General features: G+C 41.0%; 1 protein-coding gene across 1 annotated transcript in view; it reads right to left on the minus strand.

The window, feature by feature from the left end:
* Positions 1-18,223, minus strand: part of DPP6 (dipeptidyl peptidase like 6) — a 438,719-nt gene that overhangs the window by 10,548 nt on the left and 409,948 nt on the right. The window contains exons 17-20 of the mRNA XM_013943645.2: positions 9,962-10,009; positions 5,505-5,603; positions 3,109-3,178; positions 209-403 (exon numbers count right to left, since the gene is read on the minus strand). Of these exons, the coding sequence (XP_013799099.1) occupies positions 209-403; positions 3,109-3,178; positions 5,505-5,603; positions 9,962-10,009 (412 nt within the window). The remainder of the gene's footprint in view (positions 1-208; positions 404-3,108; positions 3,179-5,504; positions 5,604-9,961; positions 10,010-18,223) is intronic.

Genomic DNA, 18,223 nt, shown 5'->3' on the forward strand with positions numbered 1-18,223 from the left:
CAATTTAGCTCTGTTTAAGGCTTGTTCTCCCCCATCTGCATTGGTTGGCATAAGCTCTTTCTCATGTGCCATGATTTGGTCACAGCTCTATGACTATGTTGTCCTTCCCTCCCTTTCCCTTTCTCCCCATTTAAGGAAGCAGGACAAATGCCAGCCTTCGTTTAATTATTAGTAATGAATTAATTTCTTAAAGAAAGGTGTCATTCACCGGACAGCTTCCAACTGATCCTTCTCTTCCAAAAGGCCCAGTCTTCTCTTCACTTCGTGCAATAGTTTAGTGCCCTGAAATCCGCTCCCACGGCCGTCGAACTTCACCACAATCGCGTTGTGAGAGCTGACCATGACGCTTTCCCAGTTCACTTCAAATTTCTCGGTTACAACCTGGCTGCCAGGCGTTCCGTCTCTGAAACGGAAACAGGCGTCAAGCCATGGTGCCAGCTTCACTCTTGGTGAAGCAAAATCAAGGTTATGAAATGGAGGCCAAAAGCTCTTTTCTGGGGCAAGAGCTTCCCGCCTCAGTGGGAAGCTGAAGCGTCCGCACACATTACAAGGCTGTGCAGATTTAAAGAAGAGGAAACCAGTCTCTGGGATAATAATAATCTGTTATTGTACAGAAGGCTGGTTGCGTGGGATGGACTTTGAGGCTGGGGTGGCGGCTCTAGGCTGGTTTCTACCTCCCTCCCTACGTAGCAGCTATCACTGTGCTTAGCAGAGCTTTAAACAAATCTAGAAAGTGCATCATTAAACAGGCAGGATGCCTAGGGAGAGTGACCCAGGGCAATGATGCAGAGGTCAGGGGAGTTTTGCCAGTTTACACCGCACAACAGTCTGCTCTGTGACTTTGTCATGTCTGTTCCCAAAGACAGGGTTTTTCTGGTGGAGTGGTTGCCATGAGGAGCCTGACTTTGGGGCATGCTGGCACTGCTGAAATGCTCTGGGATGAAACCTGCAGACATGAGTCCGGTTTTCCTTCACTGGCAGTCATTTGGGTTTCATTTACTGTCCCCTTTCACCCAGCTTGGACCTCCCCTCTCCTGCAGGCTTCACAAGAGCGATGGTAGCTGGAACTGTCAATCATAGCTGGCACCACTGCTTGAAACAAGTACAAAGGGAAAGAACATTTCTAAAGGAGATAAAACTAATAGCTTAAAAATGCTCAGGTTTGCCTGAAATTGGTAGATAAGGTGATCAGGGGCAAGACTTTCTCTTCACCCTCCTGCTTAGGGTCTGATCCTGCAAAAGAGAGACATAGGGACTCCTCTTCAGCCAGACAGTTCAAAAAATAAAATAAAAATCAAGAGGTGATGAAGAGGAGAAGTAAGATTTAGGACTGTGATTACTCTAGTCAGTGGCGCTTCCACCTACTTGTCCTTTTTTGGGTTCTCAGAGACATCAGACAACTCATTGCAGGTTTTTTATGTGCATGTGACTTTGATCATTTGCATTTATTCAGCAGAGACCCAGGCACATCTAGCTTCAGAGGCAGCCTAATCAAGTGTTGTTAGCTTGATGAGTACCAATCTTCCTCAAGCACTTGTATAATGAAGTACATTTTCTCTGCAGTAATTTGTGATGTAACGACATGCTTATTGCGGTGTTTTTGTCCTTCAATGAAGGAAGTGCAGGATGGTGTTTAGGCATTCATCAGCCACTTTCATTCCTACTTCAGGCTTCTCTATTGTGGTGTGGCTCCCCACCAGGAAGCAAGCAATGCAGCAGGAGGACCAGGGAAGAGTCTTCCAAGGTCAATGAATTCCTTCTCCCAGTTTCTTTTCAGATTGACAGAAAAGTTTATTATGTGCATTCCTAAATGTTGTGTACAGAAATATCCATCTGTTACACATGCCAAAAGAAAATCCTACCTACCTAATCAAAATGCTTAAATCCTGCAAATCTTCAAAGGTTTCTAACTCTCTCCACTGGTATTTCAGGGAACACAGACCCTTACAGGGGAAGGACTGCTGCATTAGGACATCTAATATTTAAGCTCTAGTAAGGCTGACTGCATCTCACTCAGACTACCTATTGAATGCCCGGGGCTAATGAAGTGCCACATAATGGCATTCACAAATGTCAGTGCACTGAGAAAATTGCTCCACTCCCAGGCTGACCAGGAAGGATGCCCAAGGGCGTTGCGGCTTAGCTATTGACTCTGCTGGAGGGACCTATCTCTCTGGCTGAGGACAGAGTGGCATGCTCCTTTTCTTCATGCACCAGGAAGGAAAGAGGGATGCTTCCCTTTGTCCATTATCCCAGGGGATGTAGCTCTTGCTCTGGATGTGGAGGAGCTGGATCTAAGTCCCTCTTTTACCCAATTGCTGAAAAACTTTAAAACTTTTGCAAATCAGGAAAAAGAGGAATCAGATTTGAGCTTCTCAGAAGTAAGTCCTTGGTGATGGATGACCTGCCACTCACAGGTGAATGACTCCCAACCTTTCCTGAAGGAGTTATTCCACTCTGTAAATAATTAATTACTCACCAGCGCAGGGATAGGGCCCTAGATCTCTCCTAACCAAGGGAGTGCCCTAAATTTGGGGCTAAAGAGTCAACATTATCTTTTTTGCCCTCATCTTTCTGTTTCTGCCCCAAACCAATTGAATTGCAAGTGTACATGGAATAGCTTCACAGCAGAGTGAACTGCAGGATTTCATTAGAGAGGTGAAACCGTGGACTCAAACACAGGAGAGAAGGGACGGACCTGTGTTCAATCTTTCCCTCTCAAATGAGGGCACTAACTCCTGGACTACAGGTTTTAAGAGACGTCACAGCATCCTTCCTCCCTGACTGCTTTTGTAATTTTGGAATTAAGTGTGATTACCAAAGCTTACCAAATCTATACAGAAAACAGTCTAGTTTCTAACTTTTGCTGGGGATTTTCATGCCCCCACAGAACCTCACTGCTGGCATGGTGCTGGCAACTCAGTTGACAGTGGGAATTCCTGCAGCTCTGAAGTTAGGCAGAGGTAGAGAATCAAAGTGCTGGGCTTAGGCGCTAAAGCAGGCTGGCATGCATTGAACACAACTTATCTTAAAGGACTCTGATCATGGTGAAGGCTTCCATGCTGCCCTAATAATGTGAACACAAACAAAGGAAGAACAAGAACTTACATAACCAATAGCAAAGGATAGTGTGCGGTGTCTGAAAAGGTTGCTGGCTTTAAGATCTGCATTGGCAATTCTAGGCAAAAAAAACAACAAATAACAGCATGTCTTTAGTGTGGGAAAGCTGACGTAACTCTAATAGATTTTTATAGTGTTTTGACCACTTACGAGCAGGAACAAAATGGCATTTCATAAGATGCACTGGTAAATAACACCTTAGGAACACAGATGTTGTCAAAGAAAAGACCCATATTGTAATAGCCAAGGTGACAAGGAACGTAAATCTAGAGTACAGCATGAGCTGTCCAGTCATGCATCACTTTTACAATGTTCAATTAACATCTGGCAATAGCTATAATTTTCCTTTTTGGCAGGTGGATGAGTGACATAGCCAGAAATCAGTATTTCAGGGTAGCAGAGGAGAGGGAAAATAGGAGAAGATAATAGCTAAAGACCCAATTTAGGATGGTGGGTGGGAGAGAGAATAGGATTTTTTCTGCTGTAATGGTGTGAAGACAGGTAGAGAACATGTATTTTAATCCTAGCTTTTAGAAGGCCTAACTTTGCTATAAAACAGGAGGTAGCCTTGCTGAAGCCTGCGTGGTTGTACCAGTATTAAACCGGTTTAAATGAGAGATGAATGAGGCCCATGCAGTATAGTGACACTCACCAAAGCTTCATTTAACTGCTGTTTGTGGCCTCGCATTGGTATCTGAAAATGCTTCCACACAAATGCCTTTTACATTAATGACAGAGCATTTATTTTTAAAATGTTAACTACAATCCAGATTACCAAAGGCACAGCAATTAAATTGGTATTAGCAGCATTTTCAATAGATTAATACACAGATTAACCGCGAGGTTTAAGTGGTTTATTTTGCAATCATTGTCTGACACCCAGTCTAATTAGTTATTCCATCTGAATGCTAATGGCCTGCAAATTGGATCAATGGCCCAGGGACAGCCAAAAAGGCCATCGTTTGACTTTAAATATAGATAAACATTACATGCAGTGTTCCCAAGGCTGTTAAGCCTAAGGCCTTGAAAATACAGGAAGAACACAAAAGAACAGCCATATCGCTACAGCCAGCTTGTAGTTATTACACACACACACACACACACACACGGTTAAATGAGCAGAAGAAAGTTTCAAAGATACCTACAGTTAAGAAATCTAGCAACAACTTGAATTTGTAATAAAAACTGTTTGCTTCCAGTATGCCTATGAATTGGCCCACAGGAGGTGGACAGACGGTGATCTTTATGACGAGCCATCTTTCATGGTCGTGTCCTGCCCATGAGGCCTGGGAAGTGCACATCTGTTCTTGTTTTTTCATGCATCAGCTTATGTTCCTAATACCAATGTACCAAGCAGAACATTTTAGGCAATTATTGCCCTTTTCCAATGGCTACTGCCTCTCAGCCTCACATTTTATAATACCTGGTAATGGTCCAAATTAGCAACTTAACATCCATCACACCTCAACGGCTTTTATTTCGTTGTATCCTATCTGAAAGGTATTCTACATTCTCCATCGTGGGAAATATTATGGGTCATATTTTGAAGCCTGGTTCCCTAGCTGCTTCTTTGGAGCTGCCACCATGCACACAAACTGGATTTCCCACATATAGGTAGGACATCTGTTTATAGCAGGAACAGCTGCTTTTGCAGTGGTACACGGACAGGCAGAAAATGCTTATGCTTTGCCCGTTTGCTACAATGCCCTTCCTTTTCTCTGTGCTCTTTGGCCTATAGATATGTGGGTAATAAATAAATAAGTGATACAAACAGAACACAGCAGATGCTGATTTACGCTGCTCCAGGTTTCTGCCTTCTTTACTCCAGATGAAATCTCTTTGCTTTTGTTGTAGAGCTGTTTTTTCCAACCCTGCCAAATGAGGTGGCTTTCTCGAAGAATCCTGAACGACTCAGGCCGAAAGTCCTTGGCAACTTGAATTCCTGACTGGCGATTACTGCTGTGTTCACGGCAACTTTATATTGCGTGCTGAAAGGCTGCCATGGTTGCAGCTAGCAAGCACATACAGTATCGCACTTCAAACCCATCTTAAACAACAGCCCAGCCCAGCCAGGACAAATACCCCTGAGAATGGGGGCACCACACCGTGTCATCTCTTAGAGAGTTTTTTTTTCTCCACAGGACGTTTTAAAAGAAAAAAAAAAAAACTATCCTTTTTCCTTTCTTCAGCTGCATTCTCATCAAACCCTGTTTCTGTAATAACTTCCTTATATATAGCACTTCCTAATAAAGTGCTTTGCAAACTGAGAGTTTGAGCACCAAAGTCATTTTTCCTCCTGCCACTCTGCCAAGATGACTGTAACATTTCACAGAAGCAACAATTAAAAAGAAAAAGAAAAATGAGAGAGGAAAAGTACTACTTACTGTAATCATCTATCTTGATTTCCATGTATTCTACTTTAGGCATTTGTCTGTCATTTACAGTCAACTGCACATTTTCATTTACCTCCAGGTCAAAGATTTCTGAAAGAATAAGGACAAGATCACAAAAACTTTTGGTGTTGTTTGTGAAAATGTTAATATTTTATAGCCACCTTAATATTTGTGACACAAGTTTCCTTACAAAAGATCTGCCTTCTAGCTATCCAGCCCTCACAGAAGTCTGATTTAGTAAGGTTTCTGAAATGTGCTCCAGGTTCTGTGTTGGTGTAAAGCTCTTTTGCCTGAAGTCAACGATGTTCAGTGGATTCACACCAGCTGGAGATGTAATATGTGCTGAGATACTATCGCAGGAGGGGATTCAGTCTGCTCCAGCCACACATCTATCTTCCAGGCAAACTGTAGGTGTCAAATGAAGAAGCCCTCAAGTGTGTGCTTAAGTTACATTTATAGTAACTTATATATACATGCATATAATAAATTATTGTGTATTGCGCTTGTGTATTTTATCCAACAAATTTTTGGGATCAAAATGCAGAATTCCTTCCTCCTTCCCAGGATTTAGCCATTATAACCCCTATCCTGGCCACACGCTCTAACCACTGAACCTATTTGAGAAAAAGTGGCCACCTCCACCAAGATGAAGCAGCCATTGCAGTGGCAGCAGGCTGGGTTTGAACATGATGCCTGGGAGGGAGCTGCAGTATCTCCGCACCCCTGGCAGGATGGCTGGGTCGGGGGCTGCTTCTGGAACCCCAGCCATGGCCAACAGGCACCTCCTGCCCTTGTACTGAGGTCTCAGTTTTCACCTTCCAGCAGATACGTGGCCCAGAGCTTTTCCTCGGTGCCACCCATGAAATCCAGGCCCAGCTCATGGACACTCAGCATCTCTTAGCTGAGGCTGTCTCACTGTTTTTCTTGGGGAAAGGGGTGGAGATAGCAAATACAATGCATTTAATATGGAATTCTCTCAGCAAAATAGAGCGTGGACCCTATCACCACCAAATTATGTGTTTTATTGACTGTGACTTCCCTTTAGAGACGCACTGATAAATGTGTAACCCCAGCTCCCCAAATAACACTCAGGGTACCTGATTATCACGCTCTCATTGCCGCTCTCTACTGAATAGAAAGGCAGGCACAGCACAAAAACATGCCCTTTCCAGTTAATACATTTCACAGTTCTTTCAGCAAGAGTATATTGGTTCAACGACTATTCAACCTGCTTCTAAAAAGCTTGGCTCATCTCTATTGAAATCACAACCCCCACGAAAGCGCCAAAGCAACAGCCTATTACGTTTAGTTAAATATTAAGATTCTCATTTAATTATGGCACACACAAGTAGCTTTATCAGCAGAAAGGGGCCTGCCACGTAGGGGAATTTAGTCAAGCAGTTTTATTTGTTCATATAATTGCATTCACAGAAAGCCAGGAAGACTGGGGAGGAAATAAAAAAGATTGGCATATCTCCTAAAGGACTTTCTTTTCTGCTTTAGGACCACAGGGAGCTCAAGTCTGTGGAGTACAAATGGTCATTGCTTAATTAAATGTAAGCACACTGTAATATTCAGTGCAACTCACTATTATCAGATCATTGCAGAATATAGAGGCAAACTCCCTTTATAGAGTAATGGGCTCATAGTAAATTCAGTAACATGCAATTGCCATAGCTGTCCTTTTTTCAAAAGCAAAAGAATGAGGGAAAATAGGATACCAAGGGAAATGCTAATCATATGCAGAAAACCATGAATTTCAGCAGAAGATGTGTTCTATGCATGACTAGATCGAGTTATCTATGTAATAAATACTACACATATATAACTGTCAAAATAAAACTAGTCTCAGTATGTTTTATGTTACTTTTTAAAGTCTTTTATTTGCTGTTTCTATTTTATAGTATCTCTCACTTCATACATCTAAAAGTAATTTATAAAACTATACAGGAGTCTATAGCACAGTTCATGAAAACACTATCCTGTACATGCTATTATAGCCAATCAGCCATATCTATGTCTGTTGTAAAATTAAAGTATTGTGTTTAAGAAAAAAAAAAGAGACAGAAATGGATGGGGAGGAGGAGGAAAAAGTGGTAGAAATAGGGACACTTTTTATTCTTTCAGAAATGAAATCACCTCCTGTAGGAATCCGCACAAAGAAAAGTCCCTCTGCACTTGGTCCTGTCTCTGTCCTGGTGCTTCTCTGGGCTGTCTCTGGGGTGAAGAGGCAAATCAAGCTATCTCCCTATCCCACCCTTGCCAGCACCAATAAAACAAACAAAACCTGGGTCCAAAGTGAGAGCCCTCCTTTGGAGGTGGTTTCAGCACGGCTATGCTGGGAGGAAACGCTATGTGGCGGCAGAAGGAGCCCTTCAAAGGTGTCTCATACCCCAGCAAGGACACTGGGCAGAGCTCAGAGGACGGCCAAGACATCAACAAAAGCATGGGTGAGATTCTGTAGGAAATGGCCGTTTCATGCTTGTTCTGTGTGCAACGAGCCCTCCTTGCAGATAAAATGCTCTGTAGAAACTCCATGGTATTTTCCCCTTCCTGCCTTGGAAGAAGCTTCTATTTTTGGCCAGGAATGCTTCAATGACAGCAAAACCAGCCAGCTCTGTCAGGGCATTTTTATCCATCAGTCTCAGACTGATGGGGAAACTGAGACACAAGGAAGTGAAGTATTTATCACATGGGCACCTGACAAGTGAGAGAATGGCAGATGGTCTAAGACTTGGTCCAGGATAGGCTATGCTGCCCTGATTTAGCAGCAAAGATCTCTATTGCCTCCCTTACAGAGCAGTCCTGCAGCAGTATGTTGCTTTAACCTAGCTTTTCTAGTATGCTGCTGAATTTTATGCATGTCTTTCTAAGAATTCCTCTGCAAAGAAACACTTCAATACAAATTGATCGAAAAGGCTGGAAGGATAAATTAGAGTTGAATGTGTAATACATCTGCTTAAAGGTATCAGACACTGTTGGCACTCGATGGAACACTATTGAGTATCTATGTCTTAACAAAAAAGGATACAGTATGACACAAATCTGATTTACTTTTCACTTTGATTCACCTTTCTCAGCTTGCTAAGAAACTGAGCAAACTGGCCTTTATTTGCTTCTCTGGAAACCTTCATGGGGATCTAACTTAATCAAGTCCTCCAGCTCTAATTTTGCTCAATCATAACTGTATTCTCATAGGAAGAGTATTTAAATAATTCAGTAAGAACTTGGGGTTGTGCTCTTCATGTCTTCACAAACAAAGCTTTTCTATGTGCAGTAAGAGATTAAAATGCATGTTGTCAGCAGGAATTTAGAGAATGGGAAGCAAAAAGTCATGCATAGAAACTGCATAAAACAATACAGAATCTTGTGTTTTTTTTCTTGCATGTCCTGGCATCACAGGAGGGGTTTTAATAAGAGACACACATGAGTAAAGACTGGAGGGATGGGGTCCATTGGCTCAGTATTAGGTTGGATCCCTGGTAACAATCCTTGTGGCTCGACATGCAGGTGATTCCCTGCTAGGAAAATTGCCCACTCCCCTTACATGGGTCACCACTCTAAGTAAATGCCTGAGGGCCCTGATCGCAGCTTACAGCTGGGCTAAACTCAACAAAAAAAGGATAGAAAAGGGTCTCCCGTGAAAATGATTGGAGCAGATAAAGCTTGATTTCATGTGAGACTCAGTCCCACACCCTGCTATGAAGTCTCCTAAGACTCAAGAGAGAGAAAGGGGGCACCTTGATTCAAGATACCCACAGAGAAGGCAAAAAGAAAGCCTGCCAGCATGGGGCTCCCTGCCACACTGAGATGGGGTGAAAAAATAGATCTTTCTAAATTGTCTTTATTACTACAGGGGTGAAAAAGCCTGGCAAGAGACAGGAACTCCAGAAACCAAATGGATCTCCGAGCTCAAGTCCTAACCCATCTGTCAATGGCAATAGCCAGCACCAAAGATTTTGGGGCTGAAATCTGTATTTCGAATAACTCCAGATTCTTGCTGGTGTAGATGAGAATCATTAGCATTAAAAAGCCTTACCAAACAAATAAGTATTACTACCCCCATTAAACAGATGAGGAAACCATGCTGCAAGTCAGTGGCAGAGTTGGGAGCAAAACTTGCAACTCGTGGGGCTAAGTCCTGTGCATTACCTCCCTCAGCCTGATAGTCCATATCAGAGTGATTTTATTAAATCATAGATTAAGTTAAATATATATTCTTTGGAGGAGGATGTAAAACAAAATTCATGGAAGACTAACAAAAAGAGAGAGAGAGATCTGGACTGTGGATTTTTTGAGAAAGCTGATAACAAATGACATCCCCAAATCACTGACTTCTTACTCCCAACAGCAAGCTACTGTGAGGACAATGCTTTTAGAAATACTATCTCAGGATAGGGCCTGGCTACTTTTCTCTGAAGAATTACAAGATGCAAGCCCGTTCTTACTTTGAGTGTCACTTGTGTTGTGAACAGTCACCACTGGAACTCGTGGACCTTGAAAAGAAGAAGAAAAAAAAAAATCAGTTAAATAAGAAGCTCATCTACCTAAGCACATGCACATGAACCTGTTTTTGAATTCCACGGAGATGGAGACTCCTGAGAATTACATTCCATGGAAGAGTAATCTAAAAAGCAAATCACCCAGGTATTAGGAGTCTGTGAATAAGTGACAGTACTGTAGACTCTAAGACATGTGAGGTTTCAAAACCCTTTCCCAATGGACTACTAAGTGCATCTCTCCCTAATTTGTAAACATTATAATTAGCACAAACACAGTTAAATCACTTGCTTTTTAAATTAATCTAATGACATGCAAACATCACAGCACAAAGCATTTACATTTTATACTCCATGGATAACCGTTGCTGTTTTGCAAACAACATTTTTTAAAAATAAATTAAACACTGGTTTGGTTCTCCTAAAATACAGCATTTGGGTAGTGAGATCAGTCAATTTTGTAAAGAGGGTTATCATTACTATGCATGAGTGAACCACAGAGTTCATTTCCATAGGATGCTATAGAGGGGGAAAACATACAATGAGCTTGCAAAGGAATCAGACCAATTCACAGAAGACAGATCACATCGTGACCATTTAACACAGTGGTCTGGAATCAACCCCTACTTTAGGAAGTCACAAGCAGCTGAGTGATAGAAAATGGGATGATACATGAGATTACGCTCATTTTATAATTGTCCAGCTTCTTACACTCTGTTCCCAATTATCATCTGCTGACTGCTTTTGGAGACATGACTCTGGGCCAAAAGGAGTTTTGGGCTGAGCTTGTGTAGCCAGTCTTCAGTTCTTCGAATGATTTTGAATAGAGCCTAGGTGTACCACACAGGCGATGTTCTTGGATGTTAAACAAACCCAATGGCAGGGAGTGACTTTCTGGGAGATCCTGAACATAATGCAGGAGAATTAATAACACGGGCTGATACGGGACACTGCTAGGGAAAACAACCAAGGAGAATGAGGGATCCTCACCAAACACAGGTGAAGATCTCAGTGGCCAGGCTTATCACTACTATAGATCCTGTCTATATTTCAAATTGTTAGAAACTGCGTTTCCTAGTTTCTCAGGGCCCCAAGAGTCTGGTGGCATTTTGGCTGTTCCCTTGTCCTGCTGGTTACGAATGGCATCACCTGGGGAGGGGAAGTGGGGCACATAGCACATAATAAATGGCAGAGCGAACAGGATTTTTTACTCATGCTTAAAAAATTAATTCCACTCCCCAAATATGCATCTTCCAATTTCCTGTTGCACTGTAGTGCCCTGTAGGGAAGGGTGGTGAGAAAAGGAAGTCCTAGCCCAGAAGAAAGCCCTGACTGCTTTTAATAGCATAGAATAAAGACCATGGAGACGATACATCTTTATCTGCTTCTGATTCAATCCTTCCATACTGCTGGTGTTCAGTGGAAAACACAACATTTGCACTAATTCAGAAATTAAATAATAATAAAAAAAGTCAAAATTTTAAACCTCAAAATTAAGACACCTTAAGGAAGCCTGATATTCACAGACTATAAATCTCACACCCTCTCAGATTCAACCCCCTTTAAGATGTCTTGGGTTCTTCAACCTAAGACAAAGCATGTGTGATCACCAGTCACTTTCACCAGGAGCTTGTGCAGAGCAGGCTGAAAATCTTCCACCAAAACTTTTCCTTGAGGGAACCCCCCCAACACCCCAAAATGCAGTAACTGATAATGCTCACACTCCTACCGCAGTGTAAATAAGAACTAAAATGGGTTAATGGTGTGAGCCACACGTACTGGCTTGGTAAGTGAAATAAGCTCCTGAGAGCAAGGGAGTCTTTAGGGTAGTTTAACTGTGCCAACGCATTTGCCAGTGCTGCCAAGAAACCACATCCCCTTGTACAAAAGTCAGGAGTACTTAATGCAGACCTTACGCGTAGAGAAAAGTGGCTTTTTTCCCCTCCCAGAATTAAATGAATAGTTTCCATGCAAGGAACCAGGACAAACCAGCCATAAGCTAAGTGGAGAAAGCTCTGATCTCAGTTTCACTCACGTAAATCTAAAACAATTGTGTTCCAGGCAAAAAGACAAGCCAAGACTTACTCTGTTTCATTTTGTTGTCAATCAAAAACATCCTGTTATCAAATTTACATCAGCCTCCTATTCAGGCAGGTTTGCTATTGGAATAGGGCTGACACAGATCAAGGCAGAACTGGTTTTATTTATTACTCAGCTGACTGATAGGGCAGGCCTGACTTTCATTTCCTAATAATTGATAATTTTCATCATTAACGATCTGATTCTTTTGTTTGCTACATTTTCTTAGAATGCAGCTAAGTCAGGATAATGCCCAGAGGAAAATGCTGTGTTTTATACTCACCAAGATTTAGCTCAATTTACCTTTTTACTGTTGATTTACATGATATACTGACCATATTTATTTATAAATCTGCTCTTCTTTTTTCCTGCAGTGCCAGAAACCAGTCTGCTGGAAAAATGACAAATCTAATACACAATTCATCCTGGGCATGATAAATCATCAGTAGAAATAAAAGGAACCTTCCCAAATGATTTCAATCAGAGCTAGAGCAGTCCTTTAATTAACACAAAAATGCTTTATAAAAAGAAAGGGATAAAAGAGAGAAATGCAATGCATATAATCCTCTTATTTTCTAATTTCTTTTCCTTTTCATTTTTGTGCTAGCACTGGGAAAACAGTGAGAAGCTAATAAATTAAAAAAAAAAAGAAAAGCCAAGATGTAGTTTAGAAAATTCCACGTAATATATGTTATGTTTAGTTAGTCTTTTACTAATCTTACTGTCCTCTCCCCAAACCAATATTTTAGAGCAAGGTCCCACATGAAGATATTCAGTTTAAGGCAATATCAAATAAAAATATTTTAAAATATGCATCAGCATCCTTAAAAAAGTAGAACTTTGAGTTGCTTGACTTTTATTTTTCAACAAATGAGGAAAAATGGCAAAGACAGAGGAACGCACTGAGTAGAATCGTCAGGTTCGTGTGAAAGATTAGTCTGGATATTAAATATTCACAGTGACTGTGTTTCAGTTAAACAATGTATTTTGGTTGTGAGCAGGTTGAAAGCCATTAAGAAGAAAAATCTTTTTTTTTCTGGGAATGATGTAAATTACTTCTTTCAATGCCGATTTTTAAAGTAAAACAAGTCGGTACATGCTATCCTGAGTCTTTAATACACACGCATTATGAGTCTTTTAACACCCTTATGTTTAGTGTCCAAAGCCTGACAGGGTAAGAACGAAATTCTTGAAATTAGGAAGCGTATATTCATCAGCTGCCTCCCGGGCTCCTTTTGGACCCCGTAACAGTGCGACGGGTCCCGTACACGTGCCACTCGCCCAAGGCGAGCCCAGCGCAGGCCCGGGCAGCCTGGTGCGTGCGTCGCCGCGCCGTCCCCGGGAGCCTTCCCACCTGCCTCGCCAGCCCGCCTGCCCGCGCCTCCGCTCCGGTTTTGCACCCGTTCATTTGGCAGCAGTTTTAGTGCTGCTGCTTTATCTTTAGCATGAGTGAAAGGACCGAACCTGTTGACTGGAGGACTTGTCTGCGTAAGGACACGCGCTGTACGTTCCTGGGTACATGCATGGTTAATAACAACGTGTGAATCTCGAGTTACAGGGATAAGATTTTCAATTAACACAGCTAAAAAATTGGCTTTATCACAAAACCTTAAAATTTTTACTGTCATTATCCATGCTAGAAGCAAGATTAAGTCACAATACTATAATGACATGGGCAAGTTTATCAAAAAGGAAGTACTAGCCACATTCTGAAAGTGAGTGGAAACTCCATGTCTGAGTAATCTGACAAGAAAAAAGCACTGACCACAGCTAGCCATCAATTTTTAAGCAGCCTTCATTATTATTTTCAAGTGACTTCTGCTTAAACATGGGCAGAAAGCAGCAACTGTAGATATTTAGGTGACAAGGTACAAATTTCCAGTTTAAAGATTGAAAATCATACAAACTTGAACAAAATATTTGCCAAGCATTAATTCTGGAATATTTTCCAAAATTTTGGAATATATTCCAAAACATTATCATGCTCTAAACAGCATGGGGAAGTATATCAGCTACAAATTTAAGATGAAACTAGTAATTACAAAAAGAATACTATATAACTTGCAAAAAAGGTAATCAGTGTTAGAAGAGAGAGAAAAGCAAAAAGGATTGTCATATCGTTCTCATCCATATTCTTAAAGGCTTCAATGTGGCAGATAATTTCAGACCAGAAGCTAAGTTCACAGTGTGTAAACAATAAAAATTCAAATACTCTCTGCCAGCGCCACCAGCGTATCTTTTAAGCACTGATGAATGATTTAAAAGAGCAGCTGCGAGCGACGTGAACTGAGAAGGTCTGGCTCTGCACAAGTGAGATAATTGGCAACAGCCATCTCTGTGTACAGATTCCAGATCTCTTTATTTGCGAATTCATGAATTATTTATAGGTAATGCATAAAGTTCATATGTTGGGGTGATATTATCATACTAATAAATAAAGACATAGGGAGTTCTGTGAATCACTGCTTATAATTAAAATATTTTCCCATTTACAGTATTTTCTGGTCTATGCTACAGACAGATGTTTGCGATGTTTGCTTTGGCAACCTTGTTGACACAAACATCAAATAGAGATTTGTGCTGCTATTCACCCTCCCTGAGGCATTTAATTTTTAAATCTAATCTTTACTTCCTAATATGTAACTAGTCTAGTAAAATAATCAATACTGTCTTGTTTTCAGGCAACATGCAGAATTGCACAAACTGCGCTGATGGTACTGCTTGTTTCTGCCCCATCTCCTACTACTAATAGATTTTATGCTTACTTAAAGCAGAAATAAATCTTGTTGTTCTGAGATGGCTTTAGTTAACAGTGTCTAGAGGGCAAATGAGCATGAGATTTGGCCTTAATCACACTACACAAAACAGCACTGATGAGTTCTTCAAAAGGTTGCTCAAAGAAGCACATTCAGGATCAGTGCTATTCAAAAAAATCCCGGTTTAAAACTGAGTCCCTTCTAGGGGATTTTGAAAGGAACCTACACAGCTGCATAAAATAGCTGTATGGGAAGCTGTGTTGATGCTAAGCAACTACAACTGATGCTCTGACATCCCACCATCCCTCATATGACTGCTGAACCACAAAAGTATACAGGACCTCCAGGTCCAAGAAAACTCTCCCTTGCTTCTATAGGTAATCACACCATATAAAGTTATTGATAAATGCTGTCTACCCATAACTATGTTGTTTGCTGCTGTATTTCCTACTGGTGTCTCACTCTTTGGATAGAAACCGCCTTCTAACTTCAAGCTACGCTGGCTGACACTCCAATTTATACCTTTTTGATTTGTGCCAGAAAGCTTTGTCTACTAATCACAAATATCCCCATTATAATTTGAACAATCGTGTCTCCTCAAAGCCCTCATCCAGCAAGTTAAACAGCTGGATTATTTTAGTTACCTTCTGAAGGTAGATTCTCTATTTCTCTTACCATTCTTCTATGCAAGACTGTTCCAGTTTCAGTTCATCCTTCTTAAACACAAAAGACCAGGACTCTACACTCTGCTATAGAGGATGTCTCAACTGGTCCTTCCACAGTGCAGATAATACTTGCCTAGCTCTACAGAAAATTGTTTGCCTGATCCATCCTAAAAGCACATTTGCCTTGTCCATGGCCACAGCAGGTAGGCAGTTCATGGACATCCTGTGTGTCCCGGCTCTGCTCTTCTGAGTCACCTGTAACCAATGAGCCTCAAGCATACAAGGCAGATTCTTGTTCCTGCTCCCCACATGCTTTGAACTATTAATTTCTATCACTCCGGGCCTCCAAGACAGCCAGCTTTTCCAGTATTTCTTTCTGCTTTCTGATGGTGCTTATCAGCTTTGTATCCTTAGCAAATTTCATTAACTCAGTCCAGCTTTGGGTTCCCAGGCCATCAATGAAAAATTTAAGTAAGGTCATTCCCAGGACCAGCTCCTAATAGATTCTACTACTGATATCCAATTAGCCTTATATTTCTCTTCATCATAATCTACTGTCATCTTTCATTTAGCCAGTTCTTAACCTTACCTTACAATTCTTTTACTAATCTCCATCCTCTCCTTCTTAATTAATATCATCCAATGAGACATCACATCCAGTGGGCTGAGTAAAAGCATTTTCTTCCTTTCACGAGACTTTGTCTAAGGTTTTCAAAGGACATAATATAATAATACTTGTGGCTGGTTCTAAGGAGGAATGTGGAAAACCTATGATCTTTAAGAAACTTTGTGGTACATTCATCCATTGCAACGATTATATCAGATATAAAAGGGAGGTACATTTGGGAAATTTGCCTGCAGATTTCCTGAACCTGGCAGTGCATCACGATTGTGCTCTCAGAGACATAAATACCAGAGCTGGGAGGGAACCACTTCAGTTCACACATGGACCACTGACTTCCCAAAAGGGTCGGGTATTTTACTCACTACTCTGGTTCAAGTCTATAGCTGGAAGAACGGATCTGACCAGAGAAATTCCCTGACCCAACTTTCTTTCTATTTCTAATTTCTATTCTATTTCCTTCTATTTCTAATTGAGTTCCTCATTAATTTAACCTCCTGCAATTCAGTTTGAATCCAGGCTTTCTCCAAACTTGGGAAAGAGAGGAGAGCAAAGGTTTATCATTTGTTCCCATTTCTTAAATATACTTACTGGATTAGTATCTGCTAATCCTAAGAGATATACCATATGTGGAGGAACATATGTCAGAGATGGACATTGTCTGTATTCCCTGCCTACCTTGGAAAGTTTCTCTGGATAACTCAGGATGCCCAGGGAGGCTGTACTGTCTCTGTCTTTGGAGGCTTTCAAGACCAGACTGGATAAAGCCCTGAGCAATCCAGTCTGATCTCTTTGCTCACCCTGCTTTGAGCAGGAGGTGGGACTGGAGACCTCCTGAGGTCCTTTCCAAGCTAAATTTTCCTATGATCCCATGTTTCATATGTATTACAGATGGCAGTGCCATCCTGATGGAGAACCTGTGCAGCCATGTTCTCACCACATTACCCAAAGGCCACATTTCTGGGGGAGTTGTGGAAAGGGAGAAAGAGTTACAGCACCCGTTCCTCCACCCAGCTCCCCTGCTAAACCTGCTGTTGATATGTTCAAGGGAAAAGGGTAATCACAGCATAAAAGAAGATACTCCTTTCTCTGTGCCATTTACAACTCATTAACATTAACAGAGTAAAATTCCATTATATATTTTGTGTTCTTCCATTAAAAACCTAGTATAAATTGATTTAGAGACCCTTAATTTGTTCTTTTCTAAAAATAAAATTAACTTACAATAAATAATGGTATCTTAGCTGGACAAGTAATAATTGATATGCTGGATATTAATTTTTTTAAAAAAACATAAATAACTGCTTCTCATTGTCTAGTTATTAAGCTATTTCCCTCTCATGAATTCCCAGGTTTTGAAATATCCTTAATGTACTTACTGCATTAATAAAGTGCTAAAAGTGTATCATGCAGAGAAAACAAAAGCCAGCAATAAACCGCAGAGCTGGTCCAGCTGGCAAACAAGGTGAACGAAGCAGTTTTCCTTAGAGCAAGCTTTAAATCTTATGGGATGGTAACATCTGTACTATTCACTGCAGAATAATGAGTTCAACCAAGGTCGCTCATATAGCTGAAAATAATGCACATGCACCCTGGTCTCAACATGCAGGAGGCCACTGCTTGATTTGTGAAGCTTCATTATTTGAGGTGCCATAGGAAGCCTGTTGTCATGGTCATTTATCTCCTATGAGTAGAGTTTTGATATATTTTTAAATCCACGGAATGACCAAATGTCAAGAATCCTGGCTATAAGCACATGATAGATTATCTTCTGGGCAATGCCAGACAGCTCATATTTACAAAGCAAGAGTCAAAATCAAAACAGGATCAAATCATGTAAAAGCAAGGAACATGAAGCTTCTTGGGATATGAATAGGAGATATGAATTGGGATAAGAACAGGGATAGGATTTCCACTTTTCATTCCATAATCTTTTCTTGAAGCACTGGAAATAACAGGTGTTTTCTGTTCATTTTATTCTTAAATATTCGTGCATAAATTTTTGTTCACTTATTCCATGTCACTGAGTCTTTATGGGTAATTTACACAGCATTAAGAATGTATAGCAATACAGTGAAATATTTTATAA

The sequence above is a fragment of the Apteryx mantelli genome, chromosome 2 (assembly GCF_036417845.1).
Source record: "Apteryx mantelli isolate bAptMan1 chromosome 2, bAptMan1.hap1, whole genome shotgun sequence".
In the NCBI taxonomy this organism is placed as follows: domain Eukaryota; kingdom Metazoa; phylum Chordata; class Aves; order Apterygiformes; family Apterygidae; genus Apteryx; species Apteryx mantelli.